This window comes from Aphis gossypii, chromosome 3 (assembly GCF_020184175.1).
Source record: "Aphis gossypii isolate Hap1 chromosome 3, ASM2018417v2, whole genome shotgun sequence".
NCBI classification, from domain to species: domain Eukaryota; kingdom Metazoa; phylum Arthropoda; class Insecta; order Hemiptera; family Aphididae; genus Aphis; species Aphis gossypii.
In genome coordinates this window covers 25,113,046-25,136,398 of record NC_065532.1, presented here as the reverse complement: position 1 = coordinate 25,136,398, position 23,353 = coordinate 25,113,046, and the positions used below count along the sequence as shown (strand labels likewise).

Below are 23,353 nucleotides of genomic sequence, written 5' to 3'. Positions count from 1 at the left end.
TTATATAACTAGTATGCATTGTATACGTTTTACACGCACGCACAAACACGGTCGTGTATAAAATCAACTGTCGGGCGTAGGCTAGCTATTTACTTATATAATATAATATTATTATGTAGATTTATATTAATTTACGATTTCGTCATATAATAAATCTACATTAAACAATGTGTCCGTGCAATGTGTATACACACATAACCTTTACAACGATCACCGTGTAGACAACATAATATTTTTACACGGCGACCGTCGTCATAATCGATTCGTTCGTTTTGAATAATGACGTGTATTATATCGATTTTAAATTTCCCATTTTTCAATTTCGACGCGCTATTACGTTATAATATTAATATTGTGTGATTCTGCGCTTATCCATTTTTTTTTTCATATTATATAGGCTCACTATAGCCACCACGACACGCACGCCTTTGAGACGCGTAGGTACTGCGGTCGCTGCTGGTGCTGCTGCTGCTGCTGTCATCCGCGTCCGGCATTCCTTCGCCGAGCTCTACGTGCCGCGCAAGCCGACCTTACCGCCACGGGCAACAAGTCGCTGCTCCTCGAGCGGCTACGTGTCGCGCGGGCCGCAGTGCGCACCGAACACAAACACAGCTCGTTGGCCCGGTGCCAGCCTATCTGCGACACATCTTCGCCGCATTTCTCGTGTTCGCCCGGAACGACATGACACGCGCTCAGACGAAGAGTGAGAGAGAGAGGAAGGAAAGACAAAAGAATAAAATGTTCCGAAGGTATATACAATACACTTATATACGACACTGCAGCCGTCGTCAAGAGACCTTCCCTGTTGTGTCTTGGCGTTCTCGACCGCGGAGGTACCGTGGCGGACAAACGAGAGGACCGTTAGAGGTGCAGGCGTAGAGGTGTTAGTTACTGCTGTGTGTACATAAAATAATATTATAATGTAGGTTTATGTAAATGTGCAAAAAAAAAAAAGGTACTGAGGGAAGTATATTATATAGGTACTACGTTTAAAACGTGTAATACCGTCGTATAGATGAATCGTGTACATCTAATTCTGGAGCATTCACCAGAAACTGCAGTGACGAATAAAAGTCGAAGACAACGAAATAAATCGTATTTAAGGTATATATATTGCGACCAGTGATGGGAGCGTGAAAAAAAATATTTTTGTTATGATTACGACTAATGTTAATTATATAATATACCATAATTATAAAATTTGTGTTTGTCTTGGGAATTTAAATTAATAATATCCATCGAAATTGATATAGGTATTATATTATAACTTACTTACACCATTATATTTTATTAAAATCAGTAAAATATCATCGTTTTATGTATAGATAATTTACATGCCTTTTTAAGTGTACCTATTCATTTTAATATATTATTATTTCGTCGACAAAATCGTTTAATTCTATTAAATATTTTTACTGCAACACAAATCGTATATAGTTATATGTATGTCGCATCCATTTAACGTTCTGGCCCGTTTCGTGAAATAGATAGACATTTTATCCAGTTCGCGAAACGGAACTATTTTTTTTTTTTTTTACACATCGTGTAATTACGCGATGTGGATAAATTTTCACGAAACGGACACGGACATTTAGGGCCGAGCCACGATATGGAGCAGTTTTGAAAAGCGGTGAAAACGCGCTTTTACCTTGTTTTCACCGCACGTGAAAAACGCCGCTTGAAAACGCGCTGCATATAATATAAAGCACGCCAAACCAGTGCACGCGCGTTACCGCGTGCAACCGCTGTCTTGCGTTTTCGCACGAGGTAACGCGCGTTTTTGTCGCACTATTTTGACGTGCTCCATATTATCATATGCAGTGCGTTTTCATCTAGAGTTTTTGAAAACCGTTGTAATGTGGCTCGGCCCTAAAAATCCATGTCCGTTTCGTAAAAAATTATCCATATTGTATAATCATGCGATGCGTATAAAAAACATAGTTCCGTTTCGCGAACTGGATGAAATTTTTATAGAACGCGAAACGGATGCGACGTGTATATCGTATAAACTTTACAATTATTTTTTTACAGGATAACAGATTATTTGTGTAGCAGTTTAATAGTTTAGTATCCAATTTAACCCTAGACCGGATATTTATATAAACTCGAGCCCTGCAGTGTTGCGACTTGCATAAATCGAGAAAACTCGACGTACGATTTGAATCGCAGTTATTTTGAAACATTATGATTTGTGTACAAAACGGTTCAAAACATATTATCCACCATTATTACTATTATTATTATTATCGAAATTGTGTATTAAGTGTGATTTTAATCATTTTACTACAACGCAATCTGCCTAAAGTATAGTTTACGGCTGTTGTGTGTACGTCATGTAGTCATTTAGGCGTATACTGTTATGCGATCAATTGAGACTTGGCAGACGTCATCTAATATTATTTGTTGGGCTGTTGTGAGCACGCATCGATTACGGTCCTCATGGTGGTTTTCGATCGTATACTGACATTCGTAAATCGTACGTACCTTCGGATATAGATTTGATAGAAATCAATACGACAGTCTTACAGCAAATCGAGTAATCTACCCTAATGGATTTAAGTATTTCGAGTGTAAAACGCGGTCACACTTATAATATTATATTGTGGCACTTATTTTTTATGAAAATTAAACACCCGCTCCCTGCAATCAATTCATCAATAAAAATATGCTACTGCGCATTTGCCATTTTATATAGGTCGGCCACGTGCGATATATTATTAGTTATTATTATTATTATTATTATTACTGTCCAATTCGTTTACAGTCGTGTATATTATTTCGTTATTCGTTTCGCATCGATCGGAATGCCGTCCGGTCGCGCGCGTGTCACTGGAATTTTTGGAATTTCGGGACGTAAAGACAATCTGCCCGGACGTACAGGCTGCAGTCGAACTTATACATTTCAACATAATCATATAATGTAGTCCACTGGCACGAATTACCTGTTCGGTTTATCTGTCGATTTGTATATATTATAGTAATATTGAAGGGTTATACACCCGTTATATTGTCTTCTAGTTGTAGAATTATTAGAATTATTTTATTTTTTAACTTAATTACCAGCTACTATCATAATATTATAGAAATAGATGAGAAAAATATAATTACCATGATCTATTTGTCTTCTATGACTAATATCATAGGATTATCGTTTGATTTAAACACAATAACTATATGTTATAAGTCAATTTAAGTATTATAAAAACATTTTAATTAAACTAGACTATTTTAAATTGATATAATTACAATAAATGTTTTTCATTAATTATACACAATCGTGCATCTAATATCTATTATAATAAAATACATTGTTTACGTATCATTATGTATCATTATGTAAAATGTTAACAACTAGACATATACAACGTACTAATCCATACTAAACGCAGATTCAAAATCTATTGGACCGATTTTGAAAAAAAAAATCATAGATTATTCCTAGGACATAATTTGGATAATATGAAGTGTAATTTGAACTCAAACAATTCCAATAACAATAAAATAAAACATAGCGTCCTACTTGATATTTTCTCCATTGCACGGAATAATAATGAATCATATAATCATTTAGAATATTTGTATTTAGAGTATATTTAGTATATATTCAAGGGGTTCTAAAGTTTTAAAACGTATCGCTGCATGTAAAGCTTCTATACTTGGACTTGAATACAATTTTATTCACAGCTTAGTCCATCTGATTGTAAGAAAATAAATTATTATCGGTATAATGTTGTTTCTTGTTAATATTTTTTTAATATACCTATTTGGATTAAAATCTTTATTTTAAATAAAACCTAATTAGTAGGTAGGTACGCTTAAATCGTTTGTTTTGTAAATTTACAATTTATCATAATTTCTTAGTAGTTTTTATTTTCATAACCATTTTTGTTTTTGTTTTTTGTACTAACTACAGAAAAATAATAGTTACGAGCCACCATGATTTACTCGTGCTAAGTTTCACCTAATGGACTATAATATATAATATAAAGTATACTGCCAATTTAAAACATTATGAAAATTATGATTTACTGTATAATATCTACTTTATTAATTTGATACAATAAATTAATGTGCACACCCAATATATTTTATCGTTATATGCGCGTATCTATGATATACGATGTATTTTATATTTTGATAATGACAAAATATGACAATGACGATTTCTCGAAAAGAATTCGTATTATCTATGCTTATAAATCCGCGACTTTCTAGATCCGAAACCTGAGGCCGTAACAATACCTAAAGCTTAAGCTACGATACGAAAAAATATGAAACTCGCGTTTGTTATCTTATTATTTATTTTTATCATCACGTTATTATTATTGTTATTATTATTCGTCATCGTCACTGGAGACGTATAGATTAACAACAAGTAAGCGCGACGCGCATCCCTCTTGTATAATATTATATTAATAATACATATCGATCAAGAGCATTAGCGATCGCAATAATTATTGTTTCACGGAGACGACCGTTTGTCATTTGTCACTCTCTCGCGTATCACAATTATAATATATGATAATACTATTATTCCATTTCCCACCGTCCCTTTAGCGGCGTGTTCGCTTTATACGTAGAATTAAGCCTGCCGTATTCCCGCGCAGTTGGTCTGCGCACATGGTATTAACAAACGACGATTTGAACGAAAAGAAACTTTAATGAGATTTTTATGTAAAACGCATCACGTCTGCACATGGGATGCGTTTCGTTCGTAGGCGACAGAAAAAAATAATAAAACAAAACCACCATGGTTATTCGCTTATTACTTTTTCAATTTCGCGGATTTGTCGTTGTCTCATCTCTCATCACTCATCGGTCAAATGGCCGCCGATTTTAAAACGATATAAGTTGCGTCGCAGCGTTGTTATCACTATCACAGCGTATTTGTCAGTCGTTATTTTTTCCGTAAGCTTTTTAGCGATTTAACGGTGTTTTTCGTCACGCGAGGCCATTCAAAAGAAAACAAGAGTATTGTCGATAGGTGTAATGTGACGTCATATATTGATCAGTGTTCTGGAGAGACTTTCAAGGGTCCAGTTGTCAATAATATTATCTAAACCAAAAGCAGTTACAACGTATACATGTGTGTACTTATATATTATAGTGGCAGTGATAAACTGTAATATGGAAACTGTATACTAATAAATCACACTCAAATTTTTTACAAATACAACATAATTAAATTTCATGCTAAAAAGGTAAATTTCTCAATAATATAATAATTATATTTAGTATATAACAAACCTAAAATGCAATCAATAAATTATAAATTTTAATTTTACAACTAAAATAGTTACACACATTTATAATATTGTATAATAATTAAACTGCAGTATATTCATTCGTATAAAACATAATATTAGACAGTCATTTTATCAGTTTTTTTACATTTTCACTGCGAACGATTTCGTAATGCAATAAGTCCATAAACGCTAAATGTAATTATATAGTATTATAATATTTTTTAATATGTTTTATTTCAAACGATCACATAGGTATAACACGACGTATACAAGCAGGGTAGCAGGTTAATTGTTCCAGATATCAAGTTCATTATGGTGCATAATTGAACGTAGAGATGCTAAGTCGAAGTTTCGCATACTAATTTATCATTAAAAACGTATTAAAACATATATTACAATTATCACTTGTATCTGCCGACCGTAACTGTAACGCTCGCCGAGATCAGCAAAATATATGGTATTTTATTATCCGGTCGTGTGGTGGTGGTGACAAAAATTCAAGAAATTTTAGGCGCCGACAGTCTCCGGACACTACACATTATATACTACTGTTTTATAAATTACAATGTGAGATGAGTACGTCGTCGTCGTCGTCGTCGTCGGCATAGTACGTCTGTTGCGACTGTTACAAATGCTCGACCGGCACCTGTTGAACGCGGCGACGACACGACACCTCTACATGACTGCAACAATAAGCTTATTTTTCCCCGCCGCCCGTACGCGGTCGGCAGCTTGGAGACACGACAACAATGCTCTCGGTTCGGCCGTACAGCCTGGCAATCTCCTCGTCGTTTTTATTATATGCGTTACATCTACAGACGCTCTTTTGTGCCACTCCCCGCGGTGCAGTTCTTCTTTTTCATCTCTTCCGCAGATCCGATCCGACGGGCGAAACAACGCCGCCGCGCGTTTTCCTCGGAATAGAATAATATAAAACCGTATTATATAGGTACGTACGGGTAGTATAAATAAAGCGTGTACATAATAATATAATAGTATAATATAATATAAACGCGCGCGCGGAGAGCCGGAGTGAGACGACCGTATATTATTTATCGGAAACGATATTATATACCGGAAAGCGCGTTTTTAACGGCGGCGGCTCGGCGCATTGTTCTCGAGGCCGCGCAGAAAACAATCGAAACGCGCGTATACGTTTATCTGCGTGTGTATATAGTATTCTCTTTTCGCGGCCTCCGAGACGCGGTTTTGTTTGGTTTCGATTTTTTTTCCACCTTCTCGTTTTGTCTCGCGAAAACCCTTTGTCCGCGCTCGCCTATCCGTTTGAAACACATCACCATATCTGGACTGGAACGGTACCCGTCCACGTACACGTATAATATCGTGTGATATTATGTACATCTGCAGCTGACTATAGGTACACTGCAGGTACACACCTACCTGTGTTTTTCCAACCGGTCGAAATTTATTCCGATATTCACCTCGAAGGCGTCGATAACACTATATACGCGGTATTGCTAAACGATCTCGACCGGTGCTACCGCTCGCGATAGTCGGGATAATCGCATCGTAAAATAAGTATGATAAAACGTGTGTACCTATATCTTGAACATAATAATCGAGAGAGAGAGAGAAAGAGAGGTTTAATAATTCAGTTTTCAGCTGTAACGCATTATATATTATGTTTACGCACAATATTACATCGATATCATAAGTTTGTTGTGACATTTTTGATTCAATGTTTTATCGACTACTCTCGTGTGCACAATAGTATGAGCCCAAAACATGTTTTCGAAAAAAAGGTTCAATCATATAGAAAACGCTAGTCGTTACATTTAGGGCGGTGCATCAAAAATACATCGTACAATTATATAGGTAGGTACTTTCAAAATAATGGACAAATTATTTTCATAGGAAAATCAGTTTTTCGCCAGCTAGTGAAAGGAAATCCGTTCCAGTCCTTAGTTGATTTGAGGTTGGTACCTACGTATGTAGGTATATCAACTAAACAACTAAATTATAAATCAACTAAACGATTTTTAGAACTTAACGAACACTTCTATAGACTATTGTAACTTGTAAGTCTATAATATTTTCCAATTCAAATAGGTGTAAATATAGGTACGTGTATTTTCCTTGACGAATAAACATGAAACACGTTTAACGATTTGTTTTTGAGCTCTGACTAGGCTGAGTACATTTATTATGGTATGTAGCTAAACGTTTTACGTTAAAAATAGCTTTATAAACTTTTATATATTTCTGTGTTACTATTACTGTGTCATATTTTTCAGAACATCATAAAAACGTAGTCGGTAGTTTCTATACAGACTAAAAATACACGTAGTCTCTATATCAGCATAGTCTTGGTAGACTATTTACGACTTATTGGCGGTATTGCGACGATTGAATTGTAACCTTGAATATAAGTGATTATGATAATACTGTCAATTGGCCCATAATCCTGCAGCGTTTTGGTATCTGTAAGTTTTTATAGCATCGTCCTCGCCGTATTCCGGTAGCACAATAAACCACACAACGTTTTCATTCTCAACTGGCGAATGGCAAATCACAATATCTGCACATTATGATTTACAATCAATTTATATGTACCTGTATAATAATATTATATTTCTATTTCACAATACTCGTTAACCCGGTGCTTGTAATCGTCGAGGTTTTAAATTTTCGATAAAAAAAAAAAAAATAAATAAATCATTAAAATAATTACGCAATAGTGTATATTATCTTATAATAATATGTACCCTTCGTCTGGCGTGTAGCGATAATAATTTCGATGTTCAAATATTATTATAATAGGGAAGTTCGTGGACCGATTAGTGTTGCGTAGGTAGCACCTATCTATATACATATATATAATCTATTTAATTAATAATTATGATATTATCCAAACAGTGGCTGCAGTGGTTTTCCGATTTGTATTGATTTTCGGGAGTATATAATATGACAACAGTGCGGTAGAAACTGTACGCGCGACTCGTCGCGTTTCTCGTGGTGGCGATATTTTCTTTTCGTACGAAGCGTTATGCGTATTGCGCGTATATAGATACGCCTAAGGAGTGTCGAACGCGTGCTTATACCTGACGATGACGACTGATAAATCATACACCTATAATACGGCCAAACATGTTTTAATTCCACATTTCTGCTAGAAAATAACGACGGGCACAAACACACGCGTACCTATATATCAACGGGTTATATCGCCGTGTATAATATGCGGCGTATATATATATAATACGTATAATAATAATAATAATCCGAGTATATATATGCATATAAGAGGTTAAGTCTGTTAACAGCTATCGCGCGACCGATCGTATGTTATCCTCGATGTTGCACACACACAGGCGTAGATAATAATATGTGTTTGTGATGTATTCATATATACAATACCTGCAGCATCTGGCTCCGCGTAACCCTTTCACCGCGTTCATATTATTATGGTGGCGGCGGTGGCGCGTACGTTATAACTTTATCGGAGATAAATCCACCCGAGAAAAAGTCTGTATGAAGCTTTGACGAAGATTTTCTAAACGCTCGTCCCGCGTACACGCGTAGAGATCGTAATAATAACTGCAGCGAATGAAGCATACTCGAATGGTGTCATTTTCGTCTGATGACCGATATCCACATTTTGTCAAACGCGACTATACATTCAAGACCCGTGGACGATCACCGAGAGTGATACTAGGCCTCCGAAATCCGGTGTCTTCGTACGTTATAGCTATATAATATAATGTTACATCAAATATGCGAGGTGAGTCATCTCTGTAAAACCGTATAGTTTCTTTGGTTTTCCGAGCGAAATTCGCCATTTCGACGTTTCGTATAGTGCGGGGAGGGACGGAGAAGGCCGTAATATGATATAATTTATCAATCGGTCGTCGGGATAGTATATAGTGGTCCAGAGGTTGCGACGCGTAGTCGACACTGCAGTTGAGAGCACACGGGTGGTTACGGCTCGACGGCGGCTGTTTATCACGAGTGAAATATCGGCCTAATCGTGGCAATAAATTTGAAAAAAAAAAAAAAACACTACAAATTATTTTGAAACCGCCAGCGACGATGGAATCGGTTCCGCCGCCGTACGCGTGCGTCGCAGAGAAGTATATTATAAAAAAAAAATTAAAAAACCACATTTCTGGAATCACACACACACACGTGTTCGTCGTTGGACTGACAAATATATGTATATGGTAGTAAAAGATCGGGAAAAATATTAACGACGATAATAATTATTATTATCACGGTGCCGTATGTAGTTCGTCGTCGTAAATCGTCGAGACATGCCGGCGATGTCGGCAGCGTAACAGACGACGATGGTAATATTATTAATAATAATAATAAAAATATAATAGCGCAGAGGAAACAACAACCCATTTACAAACACACACCATTTGCGCAATCCGAATAGCAAACGAGCGCGCGTAAAACTCACTACCGACGACTATATGGAAAACTAGTTACGAAGCGCGTGCCGTATATTATAATAATGTAATATTATTATAATTATAAAAATATTATGAATTATCGGCTTGCCGAGAACCGACCCAGCTGGCCCATTGGTCCTACGTCATTATTATTTATTTTATATATCCATATAGTGTAACGTAAATTAGGTTTGTCCGTTACATACAGGATGATTCACAACGTACCATCTTCTCCTTTTTATAATGCATATTTTAATTAAATTCTAATTCTTGGAATTTTCAAAAGTACAAAAAAGGATCATATAATATTATTTATATTATTTATTCAGTATATAACGTCATGTGGCGATACAGACTTTCTTTCAAATGAGTACTAAACTTTTTTTTTTTTTACTGTTAACTGTTCAACTGATTCAACTTTTTTTAATTATTGTAGTATATTAAGACGTATAATACAAAATTTCTGAATAGGAAAATTTAAACAAAAATTACAACATTAAAAAAATTATTATAATAATCAAATACATATTACTAAAATACTTATTCACTATATTATTATATCTAGTGGCTAAACTTTAATATTTCACCAACAAAACTCACAATGACCCCAGGGTTCCCCGATACCAAAAAAATACTTGGCAAATATTTGAGTCCTAAAACGATAATTCTCATGTTACTCAAATGTATTACTTAGCTCACATGTGGTACATTATTTCACTTATAATATTATCTTAATACGACAATGCAAGTACGCCACAGATCGCCGCAAAAACAATAGATATGGAAATCGTGTTAATCGATTATCTTACGTTGTAAAATGTATAAATATTATACATTATACGCGTATAATATTATTATAATATTAATATAATGGGATACATTGAGTTTATGTATCAAACGACATCGTTTGGGAAAACTTTGTGCTTACGTTTATCGACCACGAAGACGACGACTTTCACACGAACAAAAACTGTTATGAGTATTTATATTCATTTACTTTTTTATATTATATCGGTGTCAATATTATACATATGATAACGGAAAAAATAATGCTTTCCAATGATTTATATCGCGCAATAAACGGTGTTTGAAATTATTCATTTTCACTTGTCGTCCGCGGTGACGACGAAAACCGGATGACATTCGATATCATGTCAATATGTGCGCATAAATTGATAAATGCATAGTATAATATAATTATTATTATATTTATGTCGCATTATGATTGAGTTACATTTAATCGATGCCGTATGATTCGATTTAATAATCGAATAGTAATAATAATATTCTGTGGACTCTACAATAACATGTAAATTATAAAAGTAATAAGCGTACTTAATTTATTAAGATAATAATATTTTTTATATTTTAAACTCGTAGGAGTATAAAGTTTAGATTTGTACCAATATCCATCTTCTCATTTCTTCCCAGTCACATTTAATAATCGTTATAACTAGGGCTGTACATTTAATGCACTAAAAATCCTTAAAAATGCAATAAAAGGTATATAATATAGGCAATATAGGTTAAGTTAGTTGATAGTATAATATTAATTACATATAGTATTAACTGTTTAATATTACCAGATTATTATCTGACAATTGATATGCCTAATGTTTTATGTTTATAATATTATATCGATTCTATACTTGTAGGTTATATACTTAAGCATATTATAATTATGTATTTATTTTTATTAAGGATACATTTTTCAATAAATCGTAATTAATTATTTTATTTATAAACCGTGTATAATATTTACACAAATACTATGTTGGTATAATATTATTATATACTTTTCCTTAGTAAGAAATTGTGTAAAACGCAAATGTCAAAAACAGCCAATCATAAGCAAACTATTAATAGTCAAATACGCAACTTAAAAATAAACACTCGTTCACAATAATTTTAATTGGTGTTTTTAAAGCTGAGTTAGCGGCTACTTTTGGTTGGCTCTTGCGCCTTTTATCGTGTTTCGATTGACCGTTGTAACCATCGACCATCATTCATAAACCATGATCTACCCATAAACGTTTTAAGTTGGACCGAACTCAACATTTGGACACGACACGACGGAAGACGTAGGGCCCGACCAATGGCTTTTGTCGATCGTCCCACCACTGCGCGAATTCTTACCTGCTGCAGGCCATGATCGCGTGCTCCGTCGGCGATGCGTAAATACATAAAAAAAAAAAAAAAAACGATACTGAGGTTATGCCTCAACATAGTTTTTCGTGTCCGTACGCTTCGAGATAAAAGTATAACGAACAATATTGTGAGCACCGGCCAGCATTTAAAAGCGTGATGATATTATATAATAAATATAATAATATTATGTGTGTTTACGCGCTTTAAAAGATTAGGTACCATGCGATGGTCGTGTCGGGTATCTAATTCGGAGGTGCCTCCAATAATAAATTCGTTGTGATATCGACACATATTTTCGTACACAATAAACGCCACGATCATTAGCCGACGATAACCTAAGTCAATAGTTTTCCAATTGATAGAGGTTTAAAAAGTTGTCTGATCGATAGACGATCGTCCGGTTACAATATCATTTATTAATCGCGGTATCATAAATTAGTAATTATTATTATATTATATTAAATAACGAGCTAGTATTCCAATATAGTGATTTATCGTGACGCATCGCCTATGCAACCGCCGGTGAAATAATAATAATAGTATAATATAATATATACGAATATTAGAATTTTAATATATTATGATAACTTATATTATTATTAATTCGACATTTAATATTCAGTAACGTATTATAATTATTTGTAATCATTATTATAGTTATTATTAAACACTGATAAATTCAATCACACTGGATCCATATATATATAACATCGGTTTCTAAATGGATTATACAATAATAACGTTATCTGTGAAACATATTTAAGTGAAAATGTATCTGTCGTTAAATAACAATTTATATTTTTATTGGTTTAATAATTCATTTATTTGTTGATTTCTGTTGGTAAAAGTTAAATACATATTATTATTTAACAAGTTATGTTAAATTTGATTATGAATAGTGTCTCGTGTCAATACTGTCAATAAGTAGGTATATGTAAATAAAATACAATAAAATAGATTTATAACTCATTTTATGAAGATAGTTTTAAAACTAAGTTAAAATCGATAAGTACATATTTTAAAAAGTTATGGTCTTGAAATGTACTTAAAAAATACCAAAAATCGAAACATGCATGACAAGATCAATTTAAATTTACCGAATGGTCTACAATAGATGTATATATGTTTCGGGAAATGCCTAAATGGTATTCTGAAATGTATGGTTAATGAAGAATTGTTATAAATATTTGTACTGCATTATGTGTTTGAACGTTTTATATTTTGTTTTACCATTTTTGTACTATGACGGACTACATGTCATGATGCTCTTTGGCAAATACTTTTCAAAGATTTCAAAAATAAATCATGAATATTCTCATTCAGTACAAAAGTATTTATTCAAACACCTGTTTCTATATTATTTAAGAAGATTATTTGATTTTTATAATAGCAAATTATTGACTTTATCGTCTATTATAATTTTATTATAGTTTCATTTATTTATTGGAAAGAAATATATTATTATGTCTTACTAAACAATTCAACGATGTTTCTTAATCAATCTCGAAAAAACCTTTCTTATATAAAAAAATACCATATGACATTGTGTAAAAAGGTGACTTGAAAGTTTAAAAATGATTTTTTTAATTCAACAGTTCTATTTTTTCAGTAATTCTGTATACAATCTGTTTAGATATATTTTATCATGTTATAACATTTAAAATTATTTGTAATAAACTTAAGCCATCATTTAGTGACCCTTGCCCTAGACTAATTTAATTCCGTTTTGAATACTGTTAAATAATTTATTTTAACGTTAATTTCGCAACTGATCTTAAAACGGCTGTGATAAGACCAATGTCTATCAATATAAACGTCTACGGAATGTCGGAATCTCGTAGCCATGTATAAAATGTCTCACGGTCACTTGTTTGATAATAAGTTAAAAAAAAAAAAAAATTATACTTCAAGCAGACTGTTTAGGTGCATAACAAGAGTCGGTCACTAAAAGTTTATATAGTCTTCATATACTCCCACAGAACTTGGAACAGAACGGTGGACTTGGGGTCAACCAAGACCCTACAGTTTTTCCCGGCAAGTATCGATAGCGATGAGGGTATTTTCCTCACACAATGCCATCAATGAATTCAGTTTGATAATTCTTCGACCGTCAATTAGAACTTACAATGACACAAGATGATAAATATCTGTCGGTGAACATTTGGAAAGTGATAGAGAAGCCGAGTGATTACGCGAGTAAGTGGGGTCGACCGGCCACAATTACAAAATTTCGAGTTTTTTTCCCAAAGTGATGGTGGTTATAATCAACATCAAAAGAGTATAATATAACTATATAAGGTATCTATTTATAACTGACCCAAGACCCACCAACGCACGTGATGATGGACTTAGTGAAAAAATTACAAATAACCATAATCACGCTGATGTCCGTATAACAATTATTATATTGTTGCACAAGTCGTCTAGCGTGAGATATTTACCGATTGAAAAACTTATATAAACATGTTTATAATTAGTCCGCAGGACACCGCCCATGTGCATAGCATGTATAATAGTCTACCTATCTAAATTAAATATTAATAATGATATGCACAGACGGTTATAATTTATGATTTATCGCGTATAGACCGTGTTAAAAATCGCATCTCTCTAAAACGTAAAAATTGATTTTTTTTTTTAATACGTTTGAACGTTTTTTTTCTCCTAAAATATGTTTATGATTTATAGCGTCTTATACACAGTTAAAAACGAAATACAATTAAGCCAACCCGCGAAATGAATAGTTAATGAATTATTTTCGAGATAATATAAATTGCATAATACTATTATAACATATTATTTAAAATTGATTTTTTTTTAAATTATCATTTGATTAAATAATTTTGTTCTCAATAGAATACATTTATTTATTGCTTAAATGTATGATAAAAATTGTTTCGCAATTTTTATTTGTATTAAGGAATTTTCAAGTACCTGTAGGTATTAGAAAAAAAAATAGACACAGGTTTTATTTTACATTTTTATTTATATTTTGTCATAGTGACATATCAAATATAATTGCACAAATTCCAAGTCAACGCATTGACAACGATAAAATAACAAAAGTAATAAATGAACACAAAATTCATACACTTAAACATATAATTAAAAATATACAACTAATAAATTATGTATAAGCAAATTCTCAGACGTTTTTGAACTATAAAGTTATTCTACATCAATTTTCTGTATAATATATTTATTTGATCAAGGGAATATTTTGTTGATGAAAGTTTTGACATCTTGTAATTCCTAAAAAAAAAAAAATAATAATTGATAAAATACAATTGTATGTTAAACCACATGATTTTAAAATCAACGTGTTACATAAATGCAAACGCGGTTATAGGTCAGTAAGATTATTTAGCACCTGTGTAAATGCGTATTATATTATTTATTATAAATTATCATTAATAATAATATTATTATTCATTTATTTTATATTCTATAATGCACGTTTTATTCAACGTGAATGATGGTCATAGATCCGAAATAATGTGAAAGTTCAAATTTATTATTACTATTTTCAATTTAAATTTGCACACCTTGACACGTACTCTCAATTGTTATCACCCATAATCTTATTTAATGGAATTATATTATACAAAAATATAACACCACTAAGGTACTGATAGAAGTATTATAGAACTATAAAATAAAAACATTTTACAAATGTATTAGTGTCGTGAAGGTAATTATAAGTAATAGGTACACCATACAAATGATGGTGTAGTAATGTGAATTTTTTTTTTCAAATTTTCACGTGGTATATTTTATAATGCATAGGAGTAAAAGAAGAAAAATAAATTGTATTATTCTTTAAGAAGTTTAAGAAAAATATACCACTCAATAATCTCTTAGGATTTTCACTTATTTTGTATTATAACTTTATAAATCGTTAATATTTCAATATTAACCATCAGGTATATATACCAAAATATTATTTGATAGAATTAATGATGATGACGTGCGATTCATCCAGCACATGTACGACGCATTTGGGCGTATACCTATTCAAAACAATATTCTCAACTAGATCGCTGATAACACTGTTTAGTTTACATATACTACGATCAAGTGTTATATGCTTTTGAACTTCGTTTCGAATAATTAATCAATTCAACTAATAGAGAGGGGGAGACTGACGACTTATTATTAAGTATTTTTATGCTGATATTGTAAGTTAAATTTTAAAATTACTTAAAAATTAAAATTTAATAGGTAGGTAAGACTCCAGTCTGATACTGAGTGACAAAACGTTAACTTATAATGGTATCCAAATTGCAGTACCTAGGCAAAAAATTGTGACTACTCTACTTCTATGTTCGTATCAATAACACGAAACTAATATTTTATTTATTCCCCAAAATGACACGGTTAATCATAACGATGATATCGTATTCGTTGTTAATACATTTGTAGGTAATAATATAATATTATCGCTTTTAGATTGAATTGATTTTTTTTTATACCTGGTCGTTTACGGCGTGCATCAAACCCTCGTATGATTTAAACTCGTACTTGGGGTTCATTTCCTTGAGGGCATCGGCCAAAATTAATCCCCATTTGTAGTAAATGACCGGATCTTCGGTCCCGTGACATTGTAACATCGGAATGTTGGTGTTGCTGACGGCCGCCTGTATTAAAAAGAAAAAGACTGCATCAAGTTGGGTCATCGATAATAAATACTCTTAGTTTTGAGGAGGCGGTAGATAAATTTGAATCTATTATATACGCTATCATGTTAAATAATGGTTTCATAATTTTTTTATTTAGCAAATAAATACGAAAAATGTGATAGAAAAAAGATACTCGGGGTGGCAAATGGATTATGTTAATCCAATATTGAACAAAATATAGACGTTAAGGTAATTTATAGACGAAGGATTGGTTTTTTTTAACTTTACAAATTTTTTATGAGTAGTTTCATTATGAATTTTTTTTTTTTTAAACATTTTGTGATCTGCTGGACAAAAACTTAAGTCGTTTTAGAGCTTCAAATTGTACTCACATCGGGCAAGGTGTGTCGGAGCACCGGCCAACTGGACATGGCTATGACGGCAGCTAACCGTTTGTGATAGGTAAGTGCAGCATACATAGCCAGGGCGCCACCTTGTGAGAAACCGGCCAACATGGTTTTGGTGGCTGACACTTTGGACGCAGCGATCTCCTCGTCGATGATGTCGTGCAGATTTTCGACGGCCCGCATGATACTCGTCTCGTCTTCCAGTTTATTTTCATCCAGCGACGCTAAATCAAACCACGCAGCCGTTGGGAAACCCTTGTTAAGGGTGAGAGGAATTTTCTTTCTGTGGGTCATAGAAATTTATAAGTATACATATAGAGTAGTCGATGAACTTTCGTTTGCCAGTCTGAGAAGAGAGCAAAAATGACTTCGAAATGACCCGTGAACGTTAGAACTAACATTAACGCATTTACAAAATAAATGTGACTAGAAAAGAATTCTACTTTTGAATTTCAGCAAAAATTTGTTTTAATATTCATTAATTGTGCATATTGGAATTATAGGAAAATTAACTAGGCACCTTTGCCACAGTGACTCTGGGCAATGTCGCAATCGATGGTAAATAAACTAGAACCGTCATCAGTTTTGGCACACTATTTGGACATTTATAGACCGTTTGTGTACGTACTAAGTCAATTGCATGTACATATAATATGTATTGTAATTGTATTTCATTTCATAAAAATTATATTTATATATTTTTGTTAATAGAGTTTATCACATTAACTCATTAACATTATAAATATTATACCTTGGGTTTTAATTTTGAATATGTTAAAGACACTTAAAATAAAATTTGTATATTTAATGAAATTTTGCAGTGCTTGTACGGTTATTAAAAAACTATTTTGATTTTTAGTTTTTCCAATCCTAATAATTATTTAATTTAAATTATAATTTTGACTAATAACGGTATGTTAAGTATGGCAATTAGAGCCGAGTTAATAGTACTTTAAAACTGATAAAGAGTATATTTTTATTTTAAATGACCTTCTCTAATAATTTTCTACCAAAACGGGATTAGAGACAATATATTATACTTACGCATTAAGGCAGATGACTTTGACGTTGGGTTTGACCATTTTAGAGAGCACTAGCTTCCAGTTTTCCCTGTATAAACGAGACACAAATGTTCATATTATTGTTATACATGTTATATACTGAGATGTTTTAAATGATATATTTTTAATTTCATTATTATTACAAAGGCCGAGATAACCACCTACACTTATTTGACCGGGTGACTCTCGGCGAGTAACGATTACAATACTAATAACAATAATAACAATATAATATTATAGACTATAGTTGTTAATAGACGTGCTCTTATTATATTGTTGTAGTCAGAAATACGACTCAAAGTGTAACGACTCGACAACGCCCTCTGAGTTCTCAAAGTCGTGCGATTAATATTATTGCACGTGAAGTTATACTAATTACAATAGTGTGATATCGTAATACAAAAACCGTTATGTAATAATCTGTCAAGGAATAATTATTATGTTTGCACGGAAAGTATGAAACCGTCTTCCGTCCCCGCCAATCATATAATAATACGTCCGCGCAGATCTATATTATAATTTATAACAATATTATAGTACCTAAAAGCTGTTACTGTTGGTGTTCATCTGTTAAAATCGGAGATTATATAAAATCGCGAGTTATTAATAATGTTCGAATCCGATAACGGCGGACACGCACACAGCGCGCCGACTGTTTTTAATTGAATTCACTATACATTTTATAGATTAAAAACTTATTGTATGTACCTGCGTATATATTATAATAATATTATAGTGTTCTGTAGCAAGTGATTTTATCGTGTTATAAATAAATGCGGATGTTTCGGTTTATTTTTTTCCGCTCTGGAAATCGACGTTTATTTATTTATTTTTTTATTTATTTCGATTTAAGTGTTTTAAGAGCGACATGCACTGATCGAGAAACGAGAAAATATTAAAATAAACATAGACTTCATTATATTTATGTAAGAATTGTATAATATAATTATCCAAAAAATATATTATTTTAACTTATTGTATAAATGTAATAAGTATGCTTAAGACTCAAATCATTAAAAAATATATGAATACTTAATTAGGTAGTTAATGATCTACTTGAACTGAAGAAAAAAAAACGATATAAAATTAAAACATGAAAATCAAAGTTGTCTAAAAACAAATATGGATAAATTTGATCACTTTTTATAAGTACCTAAATTCCTTTATTAAAACATGATTTATGAAAAACGTTAAATAAATCTGATTTCATTTAAAAATTCAAAAAAAAAATAGTGCCATAATAACTGAGAAATTATCAGTTAAAGTTTAAAATGTACATTTAATACAATATGCAAATTTATGCAATATACAATATTCTTTAAATTCTTGATGCATAAAACAAATGTGTAATTTACTCTGCTATTTTTAACTGTATTCTAAAATAATAAGCTAATTTTATGTAATTCAGTCAGTACGATAAATATATAATATTACCTAAGTTTAGAACACGATGAGCACACGAGTTATTATGCAGGAAAGAAAAGTATTTGAACTTGGCGAACTTTTAAACCTATAGTTCTTATCCAATCAACGCATAGAAAAAAAACTTCGTATAACTAATGAATATACATTTCAATAAAAAAAATGTATTATTTTTAAGTGTACTGATCAATTAATTGCTATACCTGTGCACAATTAAATACATTAAATTTATTTATCGGCAAAGAAGTCGTATAAATGTATATATTTTAATATTATTTTAATACAGTCTAACAAGTTTTTAGCACATATTATAAATAATTTTTTAGTATTTATTACCTATACTAGTAGCACATTTTAATAGATAAAACACCAAATTTCATAAACCATACGACTGATTATTATTAATTTTACTAATAAATTATTAATTATTATTAATAAACTAAAACATGAACTACTGTAAGAATAGGTTTGTGCAGAAGAAAATTAGAATAAAAACCTAACCTAACCTAGATGACCAACGTGGTGTGAAATTTTTTACAATCAAAACAAAACGACTAGAAAAAACAATTTGTCGTCCACTAGAATAATACGATTCACCACAAGTTTTTCTTTACAGCTGCAACGAGAATTGGTTGTAATAGTCCGGTTAACGAACAAAACCAAATTTGACAGTAAAAACGGTGCCATATCTAAATGATTGATTACCATCTTTCTATTCAGTTGCAATTTAATAATTATTATTTATTACATGTGCGACGTTTGTTAGTATTATCTTAATATTAATATTAATATTACCTTAACATAATAATATTAGGTACTATAAGATTTATTTGAGTAAAATAGATAGATTAGTACTGTTAATACAATAAGTGAACGTATAATAAACATGCAACTCATATAGCTAGTTGAAGGTTTCATTTTAATTTGTAAATTAAAATAATCGAATTTGAAATTAAGTTTAGATAAATATGTCATAGGTATAAGTACTTAACGAACAATCGGGTACATATTAGCAGAGGTTACTCATTTTTTTCTGAATAATTCGCCAGATTCTGAGTAAATAAAAAATAGTTCTAAAAACGTTATACATTGGCACTAACTGAAATAGGACTTACTACTATTCTCGAATGTAATATAAATAAATAACAGTATAAGTAAATTTTTAAACATTTACAGTTTAATTTACACTTTCTTGAAGTTACTTGAAATAAATTTATAAAACTAATAATGGAAATAGATAATGCATTAAAGTATAATGAAAATACCTATTTTATGTTTGTATACATTATTGAATTATATTAAAAAAATAATATTTTTTACGAATAGAATGTCTTATATTAAGTTTATTTTCATCATTAATTAGTGATATAGTTAATAATAATTTTGTGTGGTCATTAGAAAATAGAATTACAGTATTTAGTTCAATTAATTTTGTTATAACTATTGTTTAAGTATTATATTAATTTGTTAATGCGTATATTTTGTTAATTTTAAATTTAAAAACATATTAAATCACATATTATTTATATTATACTTAATACATAGTAGGTACATAAGGTGTGCCCAACACGAGGAAGTATTTCAACTAATTCATGACCATTTTAAAAATTTTTCTGAAATTTCTATAGGTATAAATAAAAATAAAAATAATAATTATAATTATAATAACAAAATATCATACAATTTTTAGTTTAAAAAAAAATAGAGTTTAGAATATTTAATAGAAATAAATGAATTTGTGTGATATTTGGACTTGTTTTATTTTAGGTAATCAATATCATTCAGTATACCAATTTTGAGATAATTTAATAATTAAAATTAAATTAATTATTTCTTGCAAACAAGAAATAGGAAACTACAGTTTATAATGACGAAAACAAACTGGCGACTGGTGTGGACATATTCAGTAAGTTTTTAAACACACACGATAAAATGTGTACATTTGATTACTGATTACAGATAATATAATATTGTATATTTTATCAAAATGAAACGTTATATATGACCCGCAGTGTAATTATAAATTTCAAATGTAGTCAGCAAATTGAAAAATATTGGGCACTCCTGTACTATATGTGCTACTGAAACATAAGAGTAACATTATAAAATTTGGACATTAGTGATCCCGTTAATGTTAATTAAATGTAAAACCAACAACAAATACAATGCTTTTATGTTGATTTGAAACTTAAATTAAATGTTTCTATAATAGAATGATAAGTGGGACTGAGTCTAACAGTTTGTCACGGTTACATTTTAAATTGAGTTTAATAGTGTTAAACACTAGGTATATGTGCATTTAATATAAATTTATTTTTAAATGCATAAATTTCTAAATTTTTTTCTCAGTATTTGAATAAATCATTATTATATGAATATAAAAAATAAGTATAACAGTAGTAGTAAAAGAACTCTTGGACCCAATTAAAAAAAAAAATAAATAAATAAATAAAAAAATGTATATTATTTTAAAAATAATTTACACCCGAGGATTAATCTCCTCTCTCGTAACTACAATATAGAAATAATAAATATGTATAGAGTTCAAATACGTGAGTAAATGAGTATAATATAATACATATTATAATTACTGTGATTTATTTAACCACAAACGAACTTCGGTGAGCGTTTTATACACACTTACCGGTTTTTAACATATAATGTATAAACCTCTTTACTCTTTAGACAATATTAATGAAAATTTTACAGTAACTAAACAAACAAGTTTAAAAAATTTTAAAAAAAAATCATGATAAATAAGTGTGTATTATAATATTATATATTATTATGTATGTATATGTAAAGAAAAATATTGTTTAAATGCATCAACAACAAGTTCCAACGAACGAATACTCGTTGTGTATATCAATAATAATGCATATAAAAAGTTAAATGTGGGCTGAGTCCCTTTAAGTGCCTTCAAAAATGCTTAAATAATTTGTTATTTTTTTTTATATAATATGTATAGTAATATTTAGTGTTTACATACCCATTTTCTCCAAGTCCGTGCAAGAATATGATCTGAAATCAAAAATTTGAATTGAAAACTATTGTCTTTCATCGATTTCCAACTATTCATATACTCAAATACAAATCGTTAAATTATTGTAAATTTTATACTCACGGTGCCTGTGTGTTTTCTGGTGGGTGATACGATGAACGCGTCTTCCGACATTTTATTTTCTTTACGGTTTAAACTTTTTTTTTAAAAAAAATTATACAATTATATCGACAGAGAACTGTGAATGAGACGTTTAAATAAATATGCAATCGAAACGAAACAGTTGCTGTGAACAGGGTGTGGGTGAAAATAACGATCACGACGACAATGTGTGACCAGCTGTTGCAGAATTGTGGAAAGATTGATTCCGTGTAATTTTGCTGTGTGTCTCGTGTCTGTTAGATGACTGACGATCTGGTCCGGTGTTCAATGGCTATTATTTATCCCCTGTCCCTAATCTTGGTTTTTAAGAGCGCTATAACACACAGAAGGGAATAATTGTTACCGCTACCATTTTCCTTATCTTTGTATAATTCTCTCGTGTTTATAATTAATAGATTGTGGCTCAAAAAAAAAAAATAATAATAATAAACCATGCACTAGGAAACTGGCACGCACACACACACAAACTCGTGTACACATAACATACGCGGTGATTCTCTTAAAGGTCTCATTTACTCAGAACGTTTCGGGCTGTTTTACTTAATATTTTAGCAATAAAACGTGATTTGTATTTCTTTCAAAAACGTTTTTTTTAAGATTATGCGAAAACAAAACATTTCCAAATACGTTTTCTATAAAATCGGCATTTACTTTTGAGGTTAAAAAAATCGCCCTGTATACACGTTCGAATGTGCTCGCGCGATTGTGTGTTTGTCCACAGTCCACCGCCTATTGTAAACCGACTGTACACTCATCGTGTTGGGACGCGTTCGAAGCAGCGGTGGTCAGACATAGTTTTAAAAATGTGTAAAATAATTGTTCGACACGATCATTTGTCGATGTATCATCGACATAAATAATTCGTAACCGTA

At 31.3% G+C, this 23,353-nt stretch overlaps 1 protein-coding gene across 1 annotated transcript; it reads right to left on the bottom strand.

Moving 5' to 3' along the window:
• Positions 1 to 14,775: 14,775 nt before the first annotated feature.
• LOC114121754 (acyl-protein thioesterase 1-like) lies at positions 14,776 to 22,755 on the bottom strand. The gene is made up of 6 exons (XM_050203011.1): positions 22,443 to 22,755; positions 22,308 to 22,339; positions 17,880 to 17,945; positions 16,821 to 17,118; positions 16,282 to 16,446; positions 14,776 to 15,061 (listed from the first exon to the last, which is right to left on the bottom strand). The coding sequence occupies exons 1-6, from the start codon at positions 22,491 to 22,493 to the stop codon at positions 15,017 to 15,019; spliced, it is 657 nt and encodes a 218-aa protein (XP_050058968.1). The 5' UTR covers positions 22,494 to 22,755; the 3' UTR covers positions 14,776 to 15,016.
• Between the last annotated feature and the right edge of the window lie 598 nt (positions 22,756 to 23,353).

Bases quoted from the DNA above. Each gene is read 5' to 3' on its own strand.
- LOC114121754 (XM_050203011.1), bottom strand. From the start codon at position 22,493: ATGTCGGAAGACGCGTTCATCGTATCACCCACCAGAAAACACACAGGC. The intron at 17,119-17,879 runs GTAAGTATAATA...TATGACCCACAG, and splicing joins AAAGTCATCTGCCTTAATGC to AAAGAAAATTCCTCTCACCC. The intron at 16,447-16,820 runs GTGAGTACAATT...TTTTTAATACAG, and splicing joins TCCGACACACCTTGCCCGAT to GCGGCCGTCAGCAACACCAA.